Here is an 18,164-nt window from a genome sequence, read left to right on the forward strand (position 1 = left end):
TTGCTGGGTAGACTCTACCAGACTGTATCATAACTTATTTATGCCCCAGTCAGACCATGGCAAATAAGTCTTGTATTATTTATCTCAGAAACTTCTGGGCTGGAAATATTATTCTAAGGCTAAGCCACTCGTTATTCTTCCATATCCTATCCTTTTTTGGGAGGGCAGAGGAATGGTGGGGAAGGGGAAAAGGAAGAATTTAAAAAGAATATAAATATTGTATGTGTATTAGAACTGGCCAGATATCATAACTATTTGTAATGCTTTTCAGCTCCTCAAAAGTACTTTCTCAATACATCTTCCTAGCAAATCAGTATGGATTTGTGAAAAGGCAAAGTTGTTAGCTTCTAAAAGGTAATATAGCATGCCAAAATCCATAATGATGTCTAATGCCATAAAAGTTGCTTAAACTCTCTGCAAGATAGAAAGTTGACTGAGATTATCAACTAAAAGTCCAACTGCTTTTGATCTCCGGAATCCTCTTCTGTCTCTGTTCAGGCAAAACTGAGAAACTCTTCAATGATTTTGATAATTGTTAATCTCTGGTTGGGATGATTCAGAGCTTTTGAGTATTTTTTTAATCTTTTCTTAATTTTTCATGTAGTCAGCTTAAAGACCTGCTTACTTAGCAAGAGAATACATACAGGGCTCTGAGTTTGAAACTTATGGGATCCCAATTGACTAGTAAGTTATGGATTCCAAACCAATCACCCTTCCCCTATTGTTCTCCACCCTGACTATTATTGTTTGTCGGCATTTTAGTATTTCTCCTGACACAAAAAAGAAGACAAAATTATATTCGTTTACATGGTTTATTGTTGTAAACATTAAAAGTGTCTTTCTCAAAGAAAGAATTTATCAAGAAAAAAAATTCAGCGTTTCTAACTGTCATACACCATAGAAAAAAAGGCAGTGACTTGTATCATGTGCCATACTGGAAATATACAAAGAAAAATACTACAGAATATGGCAATATTAAAAATCTTACTCAAACATAAAATAATATATTAACTGACAATTTTAGACATAAAAAAAACAAAAGAAATTCAAAGTGCTCAGTAATTTCCAGGGAGTTATGTATATTATAAGCACTCTGGAAACAGTCAAAAGCTGCTGCATGCAAGTTTTGTTTAGCTTTAGACAACAAAATAATCAAGATATAAACTTTCTTTTATCAACATCAACAGTACATACAACACTTACAAACAAGGAATGTTGGACGGTGTTACAAACACTATGAGTCCCTTTGTCAGGATTTTCAGTTTTGTAATACTTGTGCCCACCTATTTTACAATTGAGAAAATGTTTAAGCTCAGATAACTACCAATCTTTATAAAATCTAACAGACTACATAGTGTCTGAAATACTATTTATATAATATAGACATTACTGAAATAGCAAGTGCCTATAACATTTTCGACCTAGAATCAACATGCTGTCCCTTTTTGTGTATTTATTCCTTTTTTTGCAAACACATGTATCTTTTAGAATTTTTAATATTTATTCATAAATAGGCACAAAATAATTTAAAAAGCCAAACTGCATTGGATAAATTTACAAGCCTTTGCCTTCTTTAACTCATGCCACCCACGCAACATTAAGTTTTACTATATATTACAGCTTTCTTTTACAGCAGAAAACTTTGTCTTTAAAAGGGCGATACTTTGTGGGTCACCTTAATACTTTTGTGTGTGTATTCAATGTCTTAGCTGCAGCACCCGGCGTGACCAGACATTTTTCATCTTACAATAGGAGTCCTTCTTCTGAACAATAAATTCTCTTTTTTTAAGCCGATAATAAAAAGTTTATACCACTGTATTGTGTGTAGTCCATGTTCTAAATCCAGGATGCCCCAGAGCCAAAATGCCCTTTCACGTTCTGCCTGCAGGTTAGGAAATAGCAACAGTTTTGTTTGGGGGGGGGGGGGGAAATGTGGGGGCAGGAGATTGAGGGATGGGTTAGGAAGTTGGGAAAGGGAAGGAGATGGAGCAGAGGCACCCAGAGGTGCTTTTGTGCACGTGGGAATTCCCACCCTCAGACAGTTTAACGTTCCTTTCAAGTTCATTTGAAGTAAGCTGGATAAAGTCTTAAAAAGGTAATGTGTCCAGGAAAAGTTTGTCGATTATTGCTGGAGGTGGTACTAAGTCTTCCAGTTTCAGGTAGAAAATGCGCTGTAACCCCTGTGTACACAGGGTTCGAAGTTCTGGGAGCTTCCCCAATAGTTTGGACAAATAGTTGGGGCGGTTCAAACCCCCATTATTGAAAGTCACGTGGTCTTTGAGACAATTTACAATCTTGCTCTGCAGTTCCTCCACTCTCTTGGGTTCCTTGAGTCCGTGTCTCTCTGGGATGGGTAGAGGGTGGAATGGAATAACAAGAATGCAAAAAAAAAAAAAAAAAAAAAAGCAGTTAGCAATTTGACAAGATTAGGAATAACCCACCCCCACCCAGACCCCCCTAAAGAGAAATCCAGTAAGAGCACCCAAGGCAGGACTGATGATAGGAAAGTGCTAAGAGGACTGACCTGTAACCATCGCCAGGGCAGCAATGCACGAGAAGGCAGAAATGTCAATGTTCATATTCTGCAAGTTGGAGGAGAATTCAACAATGGAATCAATCCATTCCCCAAAGCCACGAACGCATTGCAACCTGTGCAAGACCACCCCATTGCAAAAGATGAGTTTACCCTCCACTGGGTTGGACCTGCAATTAATACCAAAGAGAGAGAAAAGGAAAAAAAAAAAAAGAAAAGAAAAGCTAAACAACTAATTACTTGAAGAGCAATAAATGGGGGATTTAAAAGGCACCTAATTACCGAGGAGTTAATAAAATGTAGATCAGTGGACCTTGAAAGGGTTTAATTTCATAACAATCAAGAACGCCCCCTACCCCATCTCCATCCCATTCTTCCTTCTTTTCTTTATCTTTACTTAATTTTTTTTTCTTTTGCTTCTCCCTTGTTCTTTCCTACAATAAATTCCCATTTTTGTCCTTTTGTTTCTTTCATTCTTCTTTTCTATCTTTTCTTTCCCTGCTTTCTCCTCTTTCTTCTCTTCCTTCCCTTCTTCATCCCTTTTCTGTCTTGTCTTTATTCCCTTCCTTCCTTTTTACCTGTATGCTAATCGCAGGACAAAGAGTTCCAAGAAAGCAGATTCGAAAAGTAGATCTTGGTCTGGTTTGGGAAGATCAGTGAAGCCTGGGATCTTTTCTGCCCATCCTCTGATGATCTCCATGGAGCCGGTCAAGAGATCATAGAACTGCTGAATATGCTGAGTGTCATCTCCACTCATCTGATAGTCAGGGTTAGCCTGGAACTGGAATTTCATTTTAAAAAGCACTTAATGAGGTTCTCTAAAATATATAACCCGTGAAATTGCTAACCCCGTTTCTAGTAGGGGAGCCAGGTTTTTATAACAATTAAACCTCTCTCTGACCAGTAAGGAAATTAGATGTTCCAGGGCAATTAATTCAATTAGGGATGGTGCTATGAGGTCGCTGCTTTAAATATGTAAATTGCCATTTCTATACAGACTAAATACAGTGCTATCCAGCATGGGGAAATGTTGACTCTTATCTCCACAAAACAATTGACACGTTAGTATTCATGCCAGTCCGGGGAGTTAGTCTCATGAAAAGCCACCTTTTGCAGATCTTTAATAAAAATTTTCAGAAGCCTATATGCTTCATCATATACTTCTACCAATTAAAGCACATATATTTCTCACAGCTGGAATAAAATAGATGATCCTGGCTACTTATCCCCATTCCCACCCTCCATCTCTCTTTTCCCTTCCCTCCTCCCTCCAAACGCATGTCCTTTACGATCTTTCTAGTATTTCACAACCGATGTTGGGATTATTTTTTATGATCACCCACCTCGCAATTGGGACGGTAATCGAACCAGATGCACGTTTAATATAAATTAGCTAGAAAAATATTGGGTAAAATGTGTTGAGGTGGGAGGGAAGAAAACATTTTACACAAGTGAGTCTTTTTACAAACTTTTTGAAAAGAATGTGTCAGTTCAGTCTTGCAAATTAGAGCAAGGTGTGTGTGTGTGTGTGTGTGTGTGTGTGTTCGTTCCATTCGTGTGTCCAGAACCCTTATTACTAGAAGTAGGGAGCGAAAAGATTCGGTTAGTATTATTTGTTCTTTGTGAATCCTTATCTCTACCTTCTGTCTTTCCTTGGCTTCTTACAGTCTCTACGTATTCTTTGACTTGGCCTGTACATATATTTCGGCCTTTCCAACTCCTTTCCTGTGTGTTTGCAGCTGTTTTCTTCTCTGTGGGCTCATGTGCTGGGGATGGAGTGTGTGTGTGAACAGCCCTACCCGTCTGTATATTAATATTATCTCCAGCTTACCCTGGAATAGTCCAGGCTGGTCATAGCCGGGTTGGAGTCGACATGGGCTCTCACCAGGGCACTGATCAGACTCACCGGGGGAGAGGGGGGAGAGGGCTCCTGGGGACTCTTCGGTTTCGACGGTAAACGACCTCTCCGACCTTTTAAACTGTCTGTACGAACCACTGAAAGGGAAGAAGACCTTCAAATTCTCTAACCTTCCCTCCCCCCCCCCCCCATGCCCAATCCCCAACTTCCCAGCTTCGCTCTTCCCTTCCCCCCACAAGAGAAACGAGTTCAAGAAGGGAGTCCGGCAACACGTGTAGACATCCGGAACTTGTAAAGCATTTAAAATGGAGAAACATTAAAAAGATGGGTTCATTTTATTTCTTCCTTCAAATGGGTCATAATAGTTAAATCAAGGAAATTCTGACAGCTTTCTGAGAGAGATCAACAGCCTGCCTAGAATACAAAGCCTTTGTGGGCTTATAGGGCATGTGGGGAGGTGGAAGTTGGGTGGGAGGGAAGGGACGTGGGAAAGAGAATGAGAGGTGGAAGGAGATGGGCTTTCAAGAATGAGAGGCAGGAAGACGCTTTTTGAGTCCTACCTTCTTTAACCATCCCAACAGCAAGGCACTTCTGAAATCGGCAATATTGACAGCGATTTCGGCGCCGCTTGTCAACCGGGCAGTTTTTGTTTGCCAAACAAACGTATTTCGCATTTTTCTGGACCGTACGCTGCAAAGAGAGAGACAGACAGACAGACATTATAAAGTGGGAACTAATTTCGTTTAATAATCCAGCAGCCCAAAGAATCAAAAAAGCATCTCTGAACTGCTGGGACGTTCTCCCTCCCCTTTCCCCCCTTTTCTTTTCTTTTCTTTTCTTTCTTTTCTTTTTTTTTTTTTTCCAGGGCATTTAACAGAAGAAAATTGATAGCGTTAACATTTGAGCTAACCTTGCAGCTCCTTGCTGTGTTTTATATGCCAAGAGAAGGAGAAGGAGACGCTCAGTAAATACAAATCCGTGGGCATTCATATTATTTACATTCCTTGGAGACCTTCTCTATTTAAAATGATAAGATTATTCAATCAGGATGGTGAAATAAAGAGATCACTTAATTTTACCACAGGGAATTCTGTTCCACTTGGTTAGCTTAGACACGGTTCTCTGTCCTAACCAATTTCAATCTGAAGGGGGAAGGCAGCTCCTAGCACATGCAAATGTCCCTCTTCTAACTCAGGCTCTTGCAACTTCTGCCCTAGGACCTGTAAGCCATTTCAGGGCCAGGGCCTGGTCCTGTAAGCAGTCCTAGTCCTCTCCCTGAATAGTGCCCCTGTTAGTGTCAGCTCCTGAAAAGCAGCTCTCCATTCCCCATGCCGAACCCCAGCACCCCAAGGAAATTCCTGTGGGAATCCATGGGTGCAGTTTTCTGCCTAAATAAGCAGTTGGGGAGAGGGGGCTAGTTTTCCTCTCTTCTTTTCCACAAGGCAATGCTAAAGACTGAAGTTTAACCAGACTCTTTGGGGGGCCTATCCAACCCAACTCACCTTAAAGAAACCTTTGCAACCCTCACAGGTGCGCACGCCGTAGTGCTGGCAGGCTGCGTTGTCCCCACACACAGCGCACAGCCCTTCGTTGGACGGGGATCCCCGGGAAGGAGGAGAGGGAACCTGTGTGTCCAGCAGCTGAGAAGCGTGACCGATCTGCAACCCCGGGAAACCCATAGCCGCTTGCTTGCGGATGGGATTGGGCACAGCGAAGGTCTGCCCGTCCACCACGTGGTGGGTACCCGCCGGCTCTGGGTTCATGGGCACGTGAAGGGGCCCGTCAAAGCGCATCTGGCAGCTGGACACGGGGGTACCCGGGGGCGATTGCTTAAAGGAGAAGAGAGAGAGGCGTGACACCGGCGTTTTCCTCTGCTCGATCATGTGGGTTGTGGCCACGTAGTTCTGGTGGAAGTTATGGAGGGAGCCTGGGTCATCCCACATTGGGCTGTGCTGCACCTGGAAGCCGGGTGTAGAGGGCGTCGGGGGCGACGAGGGCTTGTAATAAACGGAGCCTGAGTGCGGCATCATCTCCTCTGACTGTGGGGGCAGGTGGTTGTGTTGCTGGTAGCTGTGCATCTGAATGTCTTCCACTTTAATAGAGGACTGCTGTCCGGAGAGGGGCATTTGATACAAGCAAGGTGGCTTGACGTCGTAGCCTGTGCTGTAGTTGTCCATAAAGGTACTGAAGCTGGGGAGAGAAGTGGTGGCAGTGATTTCAGTGTTGGTGAGGTCCATGCTAAACTTGACAAACTCTGGAGTTAAGAAATCGGAGCTGTATTCTCCCGAAGAGTGGTAACTGTAGCTCTGGGAAGCTGGGCTGGCTCCTTGAGGCGATGACCCATACTGAGCCTGAACACAGGGCATGGCTGGAAATGAAACAGGGTAATATACACTCAGCCTGGTCAAGTGAACACTTTCTCCCCTGCTTTTGTACACCTTTTGCACACCTGGATCAAGCACACGGCGGTTCCGTATTAAGTAAGCTGTACACAGCACTACAATTTAGGAGAGGAAAGGGGAGAGCAAAGAGCGGAAAGACATTCCGGGTTGCAGGCGCTGACCTTCAAAAAAGGGAGGGTGAGGGAAGGAGATGTAAAAGAAGAAAGACAGGTAGGGCATATAGGATCACAAAACTCCACTATTTCTATTGTGTCTCCTTTTCAACCCCACCCACCCAATAGCTTCTTATTTAAATATGTGTTCAGGTTGCTTGTTCTGGAGCAACCTGAGGAAGTTGGGATCTGCCAGGTGATAAGTTATTCTGAAGGTGGTATTCAGGTAATAGGACTGGCTTGCTGAGTGCAATGACTTTGGGGAGTTCTGGGGGATCTGGGGGGTCTTGAAGGAGTGTTAGAGAGAGAAGAATGTAAAAAATGAAAAGCAATCAAATTCACTAACCTTCAGCCGAGTTACAGGAGTTTTCGAGGAAATTAAAGGTGGACAGTGTCGTAATTCAATGGAGGACAAAATTTCCAAGATATCAGAAAATAAGTGAATAGTCCAGTCTGTCCAGCCTGCTCCCTGAAATACAGATATGATATGTTCAGGTTACTGTGGTGGGATTTATTGGACACAAGCAACTATGCCAACCTGCATATTTCACTGGAATACATAGAATGGTCTTTAAATAAATAAACCTATGACATATGAATGTGGAAGAGATATAATTAAAATCAATGAAAATGTTTTCCCCTGTAACAATCTGACATATAGTTAGCTACACAAAGGTTTTTTCTTTTATTAAGGAAAAAAACTTATGGCGAGTTGTCATTTAACACTTATAATTGTCATGAATTGACACCAACCCCACCTCCTTGTTCTAGGTAAAAAAAAAAAAAGAATGGGTTGTCTATCATAATTTTATTCAGACAGGGGGCAAAAGGAAGACCAGAGTTTTGTAAAAAGTCACTTTGGAAGCTTCAAGTGAGAGGGATTCAGTAAGCAAATTTAAATGTAATAATAAGTTAACTGAAGAAAAATAACATAAAAATATGAAAAACCATTCTGCCCTCCTAATCTCCACCTCACCTTCAAAGTTACAAAGTATGCTACAGGCCTACATTATGAGAATACAGTTGGAAAGGGGCTAATAACCCCTCTACATAGATGAAAATGACTAATCTATTTTGAGGACACAAGCTACTTCCTTTTCACATTTCTAAGAAACTTCTTGTGCATATTTTGAGTACACTTAAGTGAGGAAAGCCTATTTTTACAAAAAGAATGCAGGCAAAGAGCACACAGTAAAGACGGTCCTTGAGTTATTTGGATGCACTTAAACATATGGCAAGATGACCCCTTTACTACTACCAGCTTGAGTTGTTTCTTTCCTTTAATAAAATAAGACACAACAATCCTGGTAACTTTCAGATGTTCCCATTTTTAAGGCATCTGAGAGTACAAGTATGTCAGTGAAAAAAATAAAGCACGATATCCATTCTGTTTCAGTTTTAGCTATCTTACTTCTGACTTCATATTTCACAATTGGAAGGCCGAGACTAGATTTGGGGGGGGGGGTGCAATTACCTCCCCCATCCCCACCAAAAGGTAATAAGATAATATATCTTTGTTAACACCATGCTTGCAAATTCACTCGGGAAGTTATCTTAATCTCTCTATCCCTTTTCTTCCCTTCTTTTGCTCCCTCTTCTATCCTTCTTTCCTCTCTTCCTTCCCCTCTCTCTCACTGACGAGCCACATATGTCAGAACAGAGAAATTTGGGGAAACCAAGAGGATACTGTACTAACAGCACCCATACTGAAACAGCAGCCTTCTAAACACCAGCACGTTTGCTAACCATGGTGACACAGTTCCCAAGCAACACATAAACTGAAGTTTTCCTGCTGTCACTTCTCCCTGAGAGTTCAAGCCTTACTACACACACACACACACACGACCTTTGAGATTCAGTGTCCAAACGACCAATTCACATCTGCTCTAAGGAAAAAAAAAACGATATGGAGGAAGACTGAGTAGAAATCCCAAAGTCGAAGTTGAGAAGACAGCAGTTCCTAGGACTGTAAGAAGTATTCCTTCCGCGTTTCCCAATTAGCAGACTAGAAGCCGCTACCGAGAATGTACTGTTCCTAGCACCAGACGTGTAGTTAGGAAAAACGCCTTCTGGAGCAATTCACAAAACTTCCCTTTCATCACCCTTCCGGACCCCCTTCTTCACTTCTTTTTCTGGAACACACAATTCACAGACCCCATACCCATACCCACAGGAGAAGAAGAAGAAGAAGAAGAGAGAGAGAGAGAGAGAGAGAGAGAGAGAGAGAGAGAGAGAGAGAGAGAGAGAGAGAGAGAGAGAGAGAGAGAGAGACTTACTTAATGGTTCTCCACGTCTCTTTTCATTCATTCAACTGTCTTGAAGTGCAGTTTCCTTTGGGAGGTGGGGTGGCGGGGGGGATAGGGGGGGGGGTGGGTTAGATCGGTGAAAGGGGGAAAAAAAAATCGGTCCAGAGAAGTTGCTGGTTACAAGAGCTGCTGGGGAAGTGTGGTACTCAAGTAGCAGAGTGAGAGCAGCCGGACAGACTGGCCCTTCCCTCCAATGTGCCTTTGTTTATGTGGGCTCCGTATTCCACAGCCAACCTGCACCTAGTCTCCAAGCGTCAGCACACGTCAGTGCAGGCCGCCCAATCCCAGCTCCTTAGGGCTGTTTCTCCCCATACAGTTGGCCAGCTCTCGCTTTGGTAAATTTCCGACCTGACGTCACAAGCAGGGCAGATTTTAAGGTGGGAACCGTTCTGGGTTCACCTTGTTAGCCGAGTTGGGCATTTTTTCTTTTCATTTCTTCCTTTTTTTTTTTTTTCCGAAATAGGTGAAACCTACCCACCCTTGCCTCTAAAGCCTGTACAGCTCACTTCGCCCCACCTTTTCCAAAACTCCCCAATTCACAAATAGTTTTGGCAGCCCAGATGTATAGGACTACCAACAAAAGCGAAGAGGAGATGGGGGGGGGGGGGGGGAGGAGGGTGGCGGTAAAGAAAAGGAGTAAAAGGATGGCTGAGAGGAGTTGCGTGTGCCAGGTAACCCGCACCTGTAGGAGCACAATATTGGGCGATATGTACTTTCATTGTTCTAACTTCCCCCGCCCTACCACCCCCGCACACTCTACACCTCTGCTGTCATCCCCAGGCGCTGAACCGCGCACCGAAGCCTATTGCACGGGACTGCTAAATCGGGGTTTCCCTTTCTCAGTGCTTCCCTTCCCCCTCCCATATTTTCTACTCTTGCAGGAAAAAAAAAAAAAGCCGTTGTATTTTGTGTGATGCCCTCTTCCCTCATACCCACGTGTAGGAGGGAGGACTTGGTGACTGTGGTATGGAAAGGGGGTTGGGATAAAGGAGACAGGATGGGCACTGGACCAAATCCCCTCTTATAAAACCAGAATCTATTTGAAAAATATGCTCCCCCTCTCCTGACAATGCAGCAGTTTCACGCAACAGGTGTGCATTCCCCAGAGAAAGGTGATTTTATTTTCACCTCGAGTTGATTCTTTTCAACTTCAGAGCTGCACTCTTCCCAAGTAGTTTTCTAACTACATTTCTCTAGACACTAGATGGTGTGGAAAATGACACCCCTCCTCTCCCCCCCCCCCCAAAAAAAATAATGCACACAATTTTCCTCAGAAAACCTTTGTGTAATCAACATGAGTCCAGAGAGCATACATGTCAGTGTGTGTTGGGTTCGGCGCGTTACTGCTCCTAGAGCAACACCAGAAAGCTGTCACAGCCTGAGCTCTGCTTTGCATGCTAATCGGTTGAACTGGGGTTGAGGATAGAGACAGCACCTTGCACTGGGGAGGGGGAAAGCACGCAGAATGCTTTCTAGTAAAGGAAACGCTGGCGTTTTCAAGAGAAGAGAAGCACAGCGGTTCGAGTTCCAAAGTCTACAGAGGTTAACTTGTTGAATAAGTCCGCTCGTCTCAAACTGGAAGGGATAACTAACCTAGGCCATTTAGCGCGGGCTCTGAATCAGCTGCAAGTAAAATTTGGGACTATCTGTATAATCTCTCTCCACTCTTCCTTCTAAACAACTGCTTTCAGCTCCCTTTCCTTTCTCTAGCTGCAAGGTTTCGGGCTTGCTACCGTGACCCATTTGTACCCTCCCCATCGTGTTATTGGTATTTTCATTATTAGAAGAAAGCACAGTGTCGCCTTCCCTCAGCCCTAAACTGCACCCCAACCTTCACCTTTTCACCCTCCCCTCCCCGCCTTCTCCCGGGTGGTAAGCTTCGTGCCAAGCACTGCGTGCAGTCTGGGAAAGCCGCTGGCGCTGCTACCCCGCCGCCTCGGGGAAACCTACGTGACCACCTTAAGTTTCCCCAGATGCGGTGGCGGCTGCTGCTGCTGTTGCCACTGCCGCCGCTGCAGCACCGCGGTGCCCTAGCAGGCGCGAGAAAAAAATAAGGCGGGGAGGAGTGAGGGGGATCCAGGGGGAGTGAAGGGGACCAGTGGCGGCTGTAGAGATGGGGGGAGGAGAGGGGGAGGGGGGGGGAGACTGGCGCCGGTCACTCCCCCGAAAAGAATAGCACAGTAGCATGAGCCCACAGGCGTCATCCAGCCTGTGGGCTGGAAAGACTCTACGCGAACGAAAGGGAAAAAGTGAGAGTTTGGAAGGGAGGGAGATGGGAGGGGGGAGGGGGTGGCCGTGACGCAGGGGCGCAGTCATTGACGCACCGAACCGGGCGCGGCCAAAAATAGCAGCCACAGCAGAGCCGGCGGCGTGCTCCCCAGCTCCCTTCAGCCTGGTGCAAGGGGGCAGGGCGGGGTGAGGAGGGGAACTCTCATTGATCCCGGTTGTGGGCAGGGCTAGCACCAGCTATTTTAAGGACGTCGGAAACTCTAGCGCAGCCACGTTGAAGACTTGGTGGCAAATTATTTTTTTTTTTTAATCTAGCCCTAGAAAAAGAGGGGACTTGGGAGTATTTTAAGGTTGCAGACACACACCACTCAGACACGCACTTCCAAACGGGTAGCTTAGTTTCCTCCATTACCATTACAAAACACACTCCAGGGATGTTTAAGAACCAGAGCAATTGCCTTGTCTACTCCGAGTGAAAGTCTTCCGTTAGGGAAAGTGAATTTCATAGTAAGTCTCAAAGTTTCACGGAGTCCCTTATATCACTGTCCAAGAAAGTGAAACATAACAGTATCCAAAATTATTAAACTTCATCTTGCTGTTTCTTACTTCGTGGTGAATTAAGCAAATTTTCACAGTATGCTTTACGATGATGACGATTTTTAAAAAGGAGGGAGCAATTTTTCTTCTATTCTTAACTGAGCTTTAGCTACTGTCTTCAAATCTCTGGATGTTCCTGTAGGTCGAGGTATTCATTAAAAACACAATTTAAGAAAGCTGGAGTAAAGTTAAACGTTTATTAAACCCATTATTGGTCAGGCTGGTTGGCCTGTACTTGGTGGGGCTCTATAGTGGTCACAAAGGAAGTGTTCCAATACAGGCTCTGGAGGGGGCAATCAGAGCTGCAGCTGGAGATGAAAGCCAAGAAACTTCCCCAACAGATATATTTGAGTATTGAATTGATAGGGGAAAGTCCAATCAAAACGACAATCTCTGTAATTGACTGATCCTGTCAGTAGGGGGCCTGAAGCCACAAACTTTTTTTTTTTTTTAAGCATTAAAAGCTACATAAAACTCAAAAGGTTTATACCAGGCCCAAATACTCATAAGTTCTGTGCGGCTCAAAAAATGAAAATCATAAACACTTACATATATTACAGTCTTCCTCTATTTTTATAGAGGGAGCAGAGTCTGATACACATTGGATTGGATTTACAATGTATTTTCCCCATCCTGCTCATGTTTAGTTCACCGTCTATTTGGTAAATGCTAGCTGGTAATAAACTCATTTTATCACCAAGCAGTTCAAATTGGCATATAGTTTGGAAAAATGAAAGCATGTTTGAAAATCCTATGATTACATGTTTAAATAAATTACAGTTTAGAAGAGGATTCCTGTGGGTGCATTTGCTGGTACATAAGAATGCTTTTGTGTGCAGAGGTTTAATTACACATATATAATGGAGTCAAAATGCAGGATTGAACAACCTTTTAGAAAATGTTAAAACGATGCTTTAGGCTAAATGGAACTGAACTTCTGCATTTAAATGACTGCAGCCCTTCATGACTGTTGAACATAAACATCACAAAGTATTCTGACTCACTCAATTAAAAATGACAATTTTGAGATTCTGAGCCTAGCATCAGACTTACCTTTATATTGACACATGAAAATGAGAAATTCATGTCATTTTCAACATGTTTAAATATTGCTAAGTCACAGAATTTGAGTAAAATAAATGAATGAAAATGGATTGTATACTTAGGTCAACTAGATACTTCTTTCGAAACTAATTAGAAAAGCATTACAAAAATATCACCTTTTCAAGAATACTTTTCAGAAAAAAAAAGTACAGAAAGGTGACTTTCCCGTATTATCCTCTATATTCTTGACCACATGTTAAAATAGGGCATATGACATATAAACAAAAATGATAAAATTTTATTTTAAAAAGGAAAGAATTGCTATTAGATCACATATATTTACAGATTTTTTTTATTTTATGCAAGTTTAAACATTGAGTTTAATAAAATAAAGACCTTTTTTTAAATCCAGAAAACAAACCTGAATTAAATCGTAAAAGATTTTCTTTTTCAATGCAGGCTAATGGAGTCTTTAGGGATTTCTATAGGATCCCCAAATACAACACAGGAACTAGTACACAAAAAACCTTAACAGAGCAATTTGTAGGGGGAGGGGTTATGGAAAAATGCAACTGTTGTGTCCCAAGAATAAATGAATTGTAAAGCAGTTGTCAACTTTAAACATGATATGTTCTTTAAGTGGACATTGACAACAAGGTACCAATGGAAATAATTGATCTGGAGTGAGCTTTATATTGTGAGTAGGGCAAAACGAACTTTTAAACTTTGAACAGGCTTGGTGATATTGCATTGACCCTTTTAAGATTGCTTTTCTGCCATTTCATCTGAAGACAAGATATAATCCAGTTGCATATTTTGTTCCTCTCCTATACAAATCTGCTGCTGGGTTTATTTTTGTTGATATTTTTAAGTCTTACATGCTTTCCAGTCTATTTCTGCCTAAAAAATTATCCTTTAAAAAAGAACAAAGTTTTCTTATTTTGATTTGCAACACAGACATATGTAAAGAAAGAGAGGCTGTGCTGGAGAAAACATTTTTCTTCTAGATACATCCATTTTTAAAACTATGAATGTAAAATTGAAAATGTGATGAAAAAAATTTAATCTCATATAAAAATACTGTTTGCTAAAAAATTACATCTTTTAAGTCATACATACACACACATAGAGCAAGCATAGACAAAAGTAAAATTTAATTGAACAGCTTAACATTTTTAAATTTAGAAAATCTTTTAACCCAAAGAATAGTAACCTTGGCTTCAGATTTCTTTGTCAATATTCAGTAAATAATTGCCTCATTAAAACAGAGACTTTTTTTTTAAGGCTATATAATGCTCTTGCAAATGAACCCCTATATGCCAAAAATATTTCTGGGTGACTTGGAATTCTGTAAATAACTAATGATGTTTACAATTCTGTCTGTACTATATAGCATTCCCCTAGAAAGATGAAATAAATATATTTTGCAACAGTATTTACATGCCTAAATTCATGTTTAGTTTCTGATCCAAACAAACATGATAAAACAATCACTTTTTTTAATCTTTCTAGGGCCTATCTAGGAGGAAAATTCCTCAATTCATCATAAAAATGTGAAAAAGTACTGTTACTAAGACAAAGGCATATATAGGCATAGATATCTGTAAAAAGGGTACATAACTATATAGGAATATATAAAAACTTCCCTTCATCATGATTCTGTGATTAAGATGCCTACAATTTTCACGCTACAAAAGTAACTTATAGCAAAGACCCTTATAGTGATAAGTAATAAATCTAATTACCATATCCTTTGAATAGATGTAATATAAATTTCATTGCTCACTTAAAAGTTCTAAAGTTAACAGCATAAACTTGAAGTTGAGTAATTAAGTAATCCTTATATAGACACTTATTAAAGTATTTATACATATTATCTTAAATCTACATCTATCATTTTGCCAATTAAAATTAGGACTTTAATTGCAATTAAGTAATTTAATTGCCAATTGAACAGCAAAATTGCTAAGTGACTAATTTTAATGCCTATTTTAATTACCAATCATGACTGGGGAGGGAGCTAATCAAGTTACATCAAGCAGTACCAGAGTAATGATGTGGAAAAAAAAAATGTAGAACAAACATTCAAGACTACATGCTTTTAAAAAGAACTCTAAATTAAATAAATGCAAACACAATCTTATAAAGGTAGTGAAATACTATATTTCAATTTCTAAATACAGGTACATCAAAAGAAAGTACATGTTTAATTAAACAAGTGACTGTCAATCTTATGTTAAAGTATTTAAAAGCAAGGTGGAATTTTTATGTGATTTTTATATGGTAATCATGCTAACAAGATAAACCGAAAATTGCAAATAGAGCAGCTTACTACTTGACAGGTGAAATATTTGTGGATTAACAGCAATTCTTATTCTTTAAAAATAAAATCAGATGGCTATAAAAATAAGGAATAAGTTTTTCAGCTATTCACACAATGGCAGGCTATTTCGAGTTCAGAAAAAAAGAAAAAAGGTAGATTAGTATAACTATCATTCTATTACCCATCCCAGGGACATCCTTTCCACCCTCATGAAAATTAAAATAGTTTTCAATAGAGACCTTATGTCTATGTCTATAGCATACCATCTATTAGATCATAAGAGAAACAAGAATCAGATTTACGCTATAGACAATGTGTAGGTATATAGATAAGACATACCACATATGATGATAGAGACAGATACATGCTTACATAGATACATACATAAATACATACACATATACTAGGTTGAGACAAAAGAGGCAAGCAGCTGTGCCTGCATTGCAATTAAAATAATGAATTACAGGGTGGGAAATACAAATTGTGCTACAATTCTTTCAGATCTTCCTGACTTCCAGATAAAGCAAACCTTCCAGATCTTCAAAAAATTTTTTTTAATTTTTCTTTAAAAGTCTGCAAGTCAGCAAAAAAGGCAATGTACAAACATAGGTAATAAACTTATTGGTTGTCATAAATCAATGTTCAAAAAAGTCCCAATATCCAAACTTATTTTCAGAAATCAATATGGGAGGAGTTGTACTACAGGAATAAAAGCTATTAGAGATAAAATGTGATTCCCTCCCAAATGAAATGAGAGAATAATTCCAGTTCTTTTCCTCTATTGGGGGCAAATACTTTATTTAAAACAAACAGGAATTATGATCTTTATTTTAAAAAATTTAAAACAAGGAATTTACTTTCTAAATGTGATTATCACTGAGTATTGTATGTGTGTATGTGTGTATATGTATACATATGTATATATATACACATGTATGTGTGACTCATATACAGTCAGTTTATCTCTGTAGAAAGCTTTACACCTTCTACCAAAGACCTGAAATTATTCATTAAATTTATGCAATGTTGTATGTAACTAGAGAAAAAGCAAACAGGTTTGCAGCTGGGTTTGGGTTGTTATTTACTGATAGACCTGAATTTTGAAGTGAAGCACACAGCAGGAAGGATCCTCTGCCTGCATTTTGAATGGAACCGTACATTAATAAACACTAGGCTTAACAAAGGATTGCAATATATTTTTATAACAGCTTTAGAAGTTTATATGTGATTGATTAAAGCATAACAGTTCTAACACTTACTACCTACTCAGAAATCAGAAAGATGGAATCATTATTAACATGTCATTGAAAAAAGACTATTTTGCTATGCTCACTACTAAGTTAAAAATATTAATGCCACCATCTTGGGACAAAGTAATACTGAAAGGGGATTTTAGCCCTTTAATTTCTCTTTTTAAAAAAGTTGCATTGATTGTGATTTATTTCAATTTCTATTTATTTTAATTTTGCTTTCATATACTTCCACAGAAGGGCCTTATATTTTAAATGTGAAAATTAATTGTTGTGGTAGCAAATTTAAAAACTTTTCATATCATCAAAAACTTTCGATTTTAAGTATTGACATTTTCTGAAACACTCCATGTCCATTTATTTTTAGGATAGTCACTTTGGTACCATGTTTTAGAATACAAAATTCTAACTCATTAAGTTTAATGTTGATGTAAGACAGAATTTAATTTAAAAAAGCTGCATCTCTGACCAATGAATTTTCCTACCAGAAACAAAAATAATACTGATATATGAAAAAAAATAAATTATGTGTAGTTTTTTTTTTTTTACTATTAAACTATTATTTTCTTCAGTTAAGGTCAGCCTTCACTGTTAAAGGAAAAGTGAGGGATGATCCTTTTTAATTCCATCTTTTGAATTTAATGGTGATGAGTTCAACTATTATAATAGGTCTACAGGATATTTACAAATAATTCTTGTGAAATATTACAGAATCATTCCATTAGTGTCTGGAGAAGTGACCTCAATAAGTTGTCACAGAAAAACAAACCACCAGCATATGACATGGTCTGAAGTTACTGTTAATTACAGGTATTTCACATATGGCATATTTTTAAAATAACTTTACAAACTGAATACTATGCATACATATTTCTGTAGTGATTACTTCTTAACAATTTTAGCTTCTAAAAACTTAAAGATTTTATGCATACTTAAGTCAGTTTTTTTTAAAAACCTAAACTATAACAAAAAACTAAATTACATACTTAAGGGAAGATGTTAAAGTACAACATTTTTATTAGTGTAGCTTTAACTTTGAGCTCAGAAGTATGTTGTTGCTAAGAACTCATGGGCCTTTATTATCCTTTGGTCTCCCCAATGTTAAGTATGTTACTCTGTACAACTATATCAGAGCTGCTGGAAATCTATGTTTATGTTTTGAAGTACACCTCTGCATGGTATTTGGTGGTTTCACTGGAAGTTTCTGAGTTAACAGTTTCAGTGCAGTTTGCATCCTCCCCAGGTGTTGGTGAGTGTGGTGCTGGAAGAGGGGTTCCCAGGACATTATTTCACAGCCAGAATGATCTGACAGCTGTCAAGATCTTCAGATCTAAATAGATGTTACAATATTTTTTTTTTATCAATTTACACTACAAAAACTGAGATCCCATAGTCCTGTTGTTATAAAGTATCAGGTCAAGGGATATAAATCGTACCAAGCAATTCATCTTGCCGCTTAGAGAGTCATTA

General features: G+C 39.8%; 1 protein-coding gene across 1 annotated transcript; it reads right to left on the reverse strand.

Moving 5' to 3' along the window:
* Positions 1-793: 793 nt before the first annotated feature.
* Positions 794-9,427, reverse strand: NR4A2 (nuclear receptor subfamily 4 group A member 2). Its single transcript, XM_069080294.1, has 8 exons — positions 9,222-9,427; positions 7,292-7,414; positions 5,894-6,759; positions 4,952-5,081; positions 4,365-4,528; positions 3,112-3,314; positions 2,525-2,703; positions 794-2,344 (listed from the first exon to the last, which is right to left on the reverse strand). Exons 3-8 carry the CDS (start codon positions 6,755-6,757, stop codon positions 2,088-2,090), a joined length of 1,797 nt encoding a protein of 598 aa, XP_068936395.1. The 5' UTR covers positions 6,758-6,759; positions 7,292-7,414; positions 9,222-9,427; the 3' UTR covers positions 794-2,087.
* Between the last annotated feature and the right edge of the window lie 8,737 nt (positions 9,428-18,164).

Source organism: Petaurus breviceps, unplaced genomic scaffold (genome assembly GCF_028583685.1).
Source record: "Petaurus breviceps papuanus isolate PSGF00001 unplaced genomic scaffold, PetGlider_PUasm1.0 91133, whole genome shotgun sequence".
Classification (NCBI taxonomy): domain Eukaryota; kingdom Metazoa; phylum Chordata; class Mammalia; order Diprotodontia; family Petauridae; genus Petaurus; species Petaurus breviceps.

Coding starts and splice junctions, on each gene's coding strand:
- NR4A2 (XM_069080294.1), bottom strand. CDS start 6,757: ATGCCCTGTGTTCAGGCTCAGTATGGGTCATCGCCTCAAGGAGCCAGC. Junction 3,315..4,364: donor CCAGCCTGGACTATTCCAGG/GTAAGCTGGAGA, acceptor ATGAAATTCCAG/TTCCAGGCTAACCCTGACTA. Junction 2,345..2,524: donor TGCCCTGGCGATGGTTACAG/GTCAGTCCTCTT, acceptor TACCCATCCCAG/AGAGACACGGACTCAAGGAA.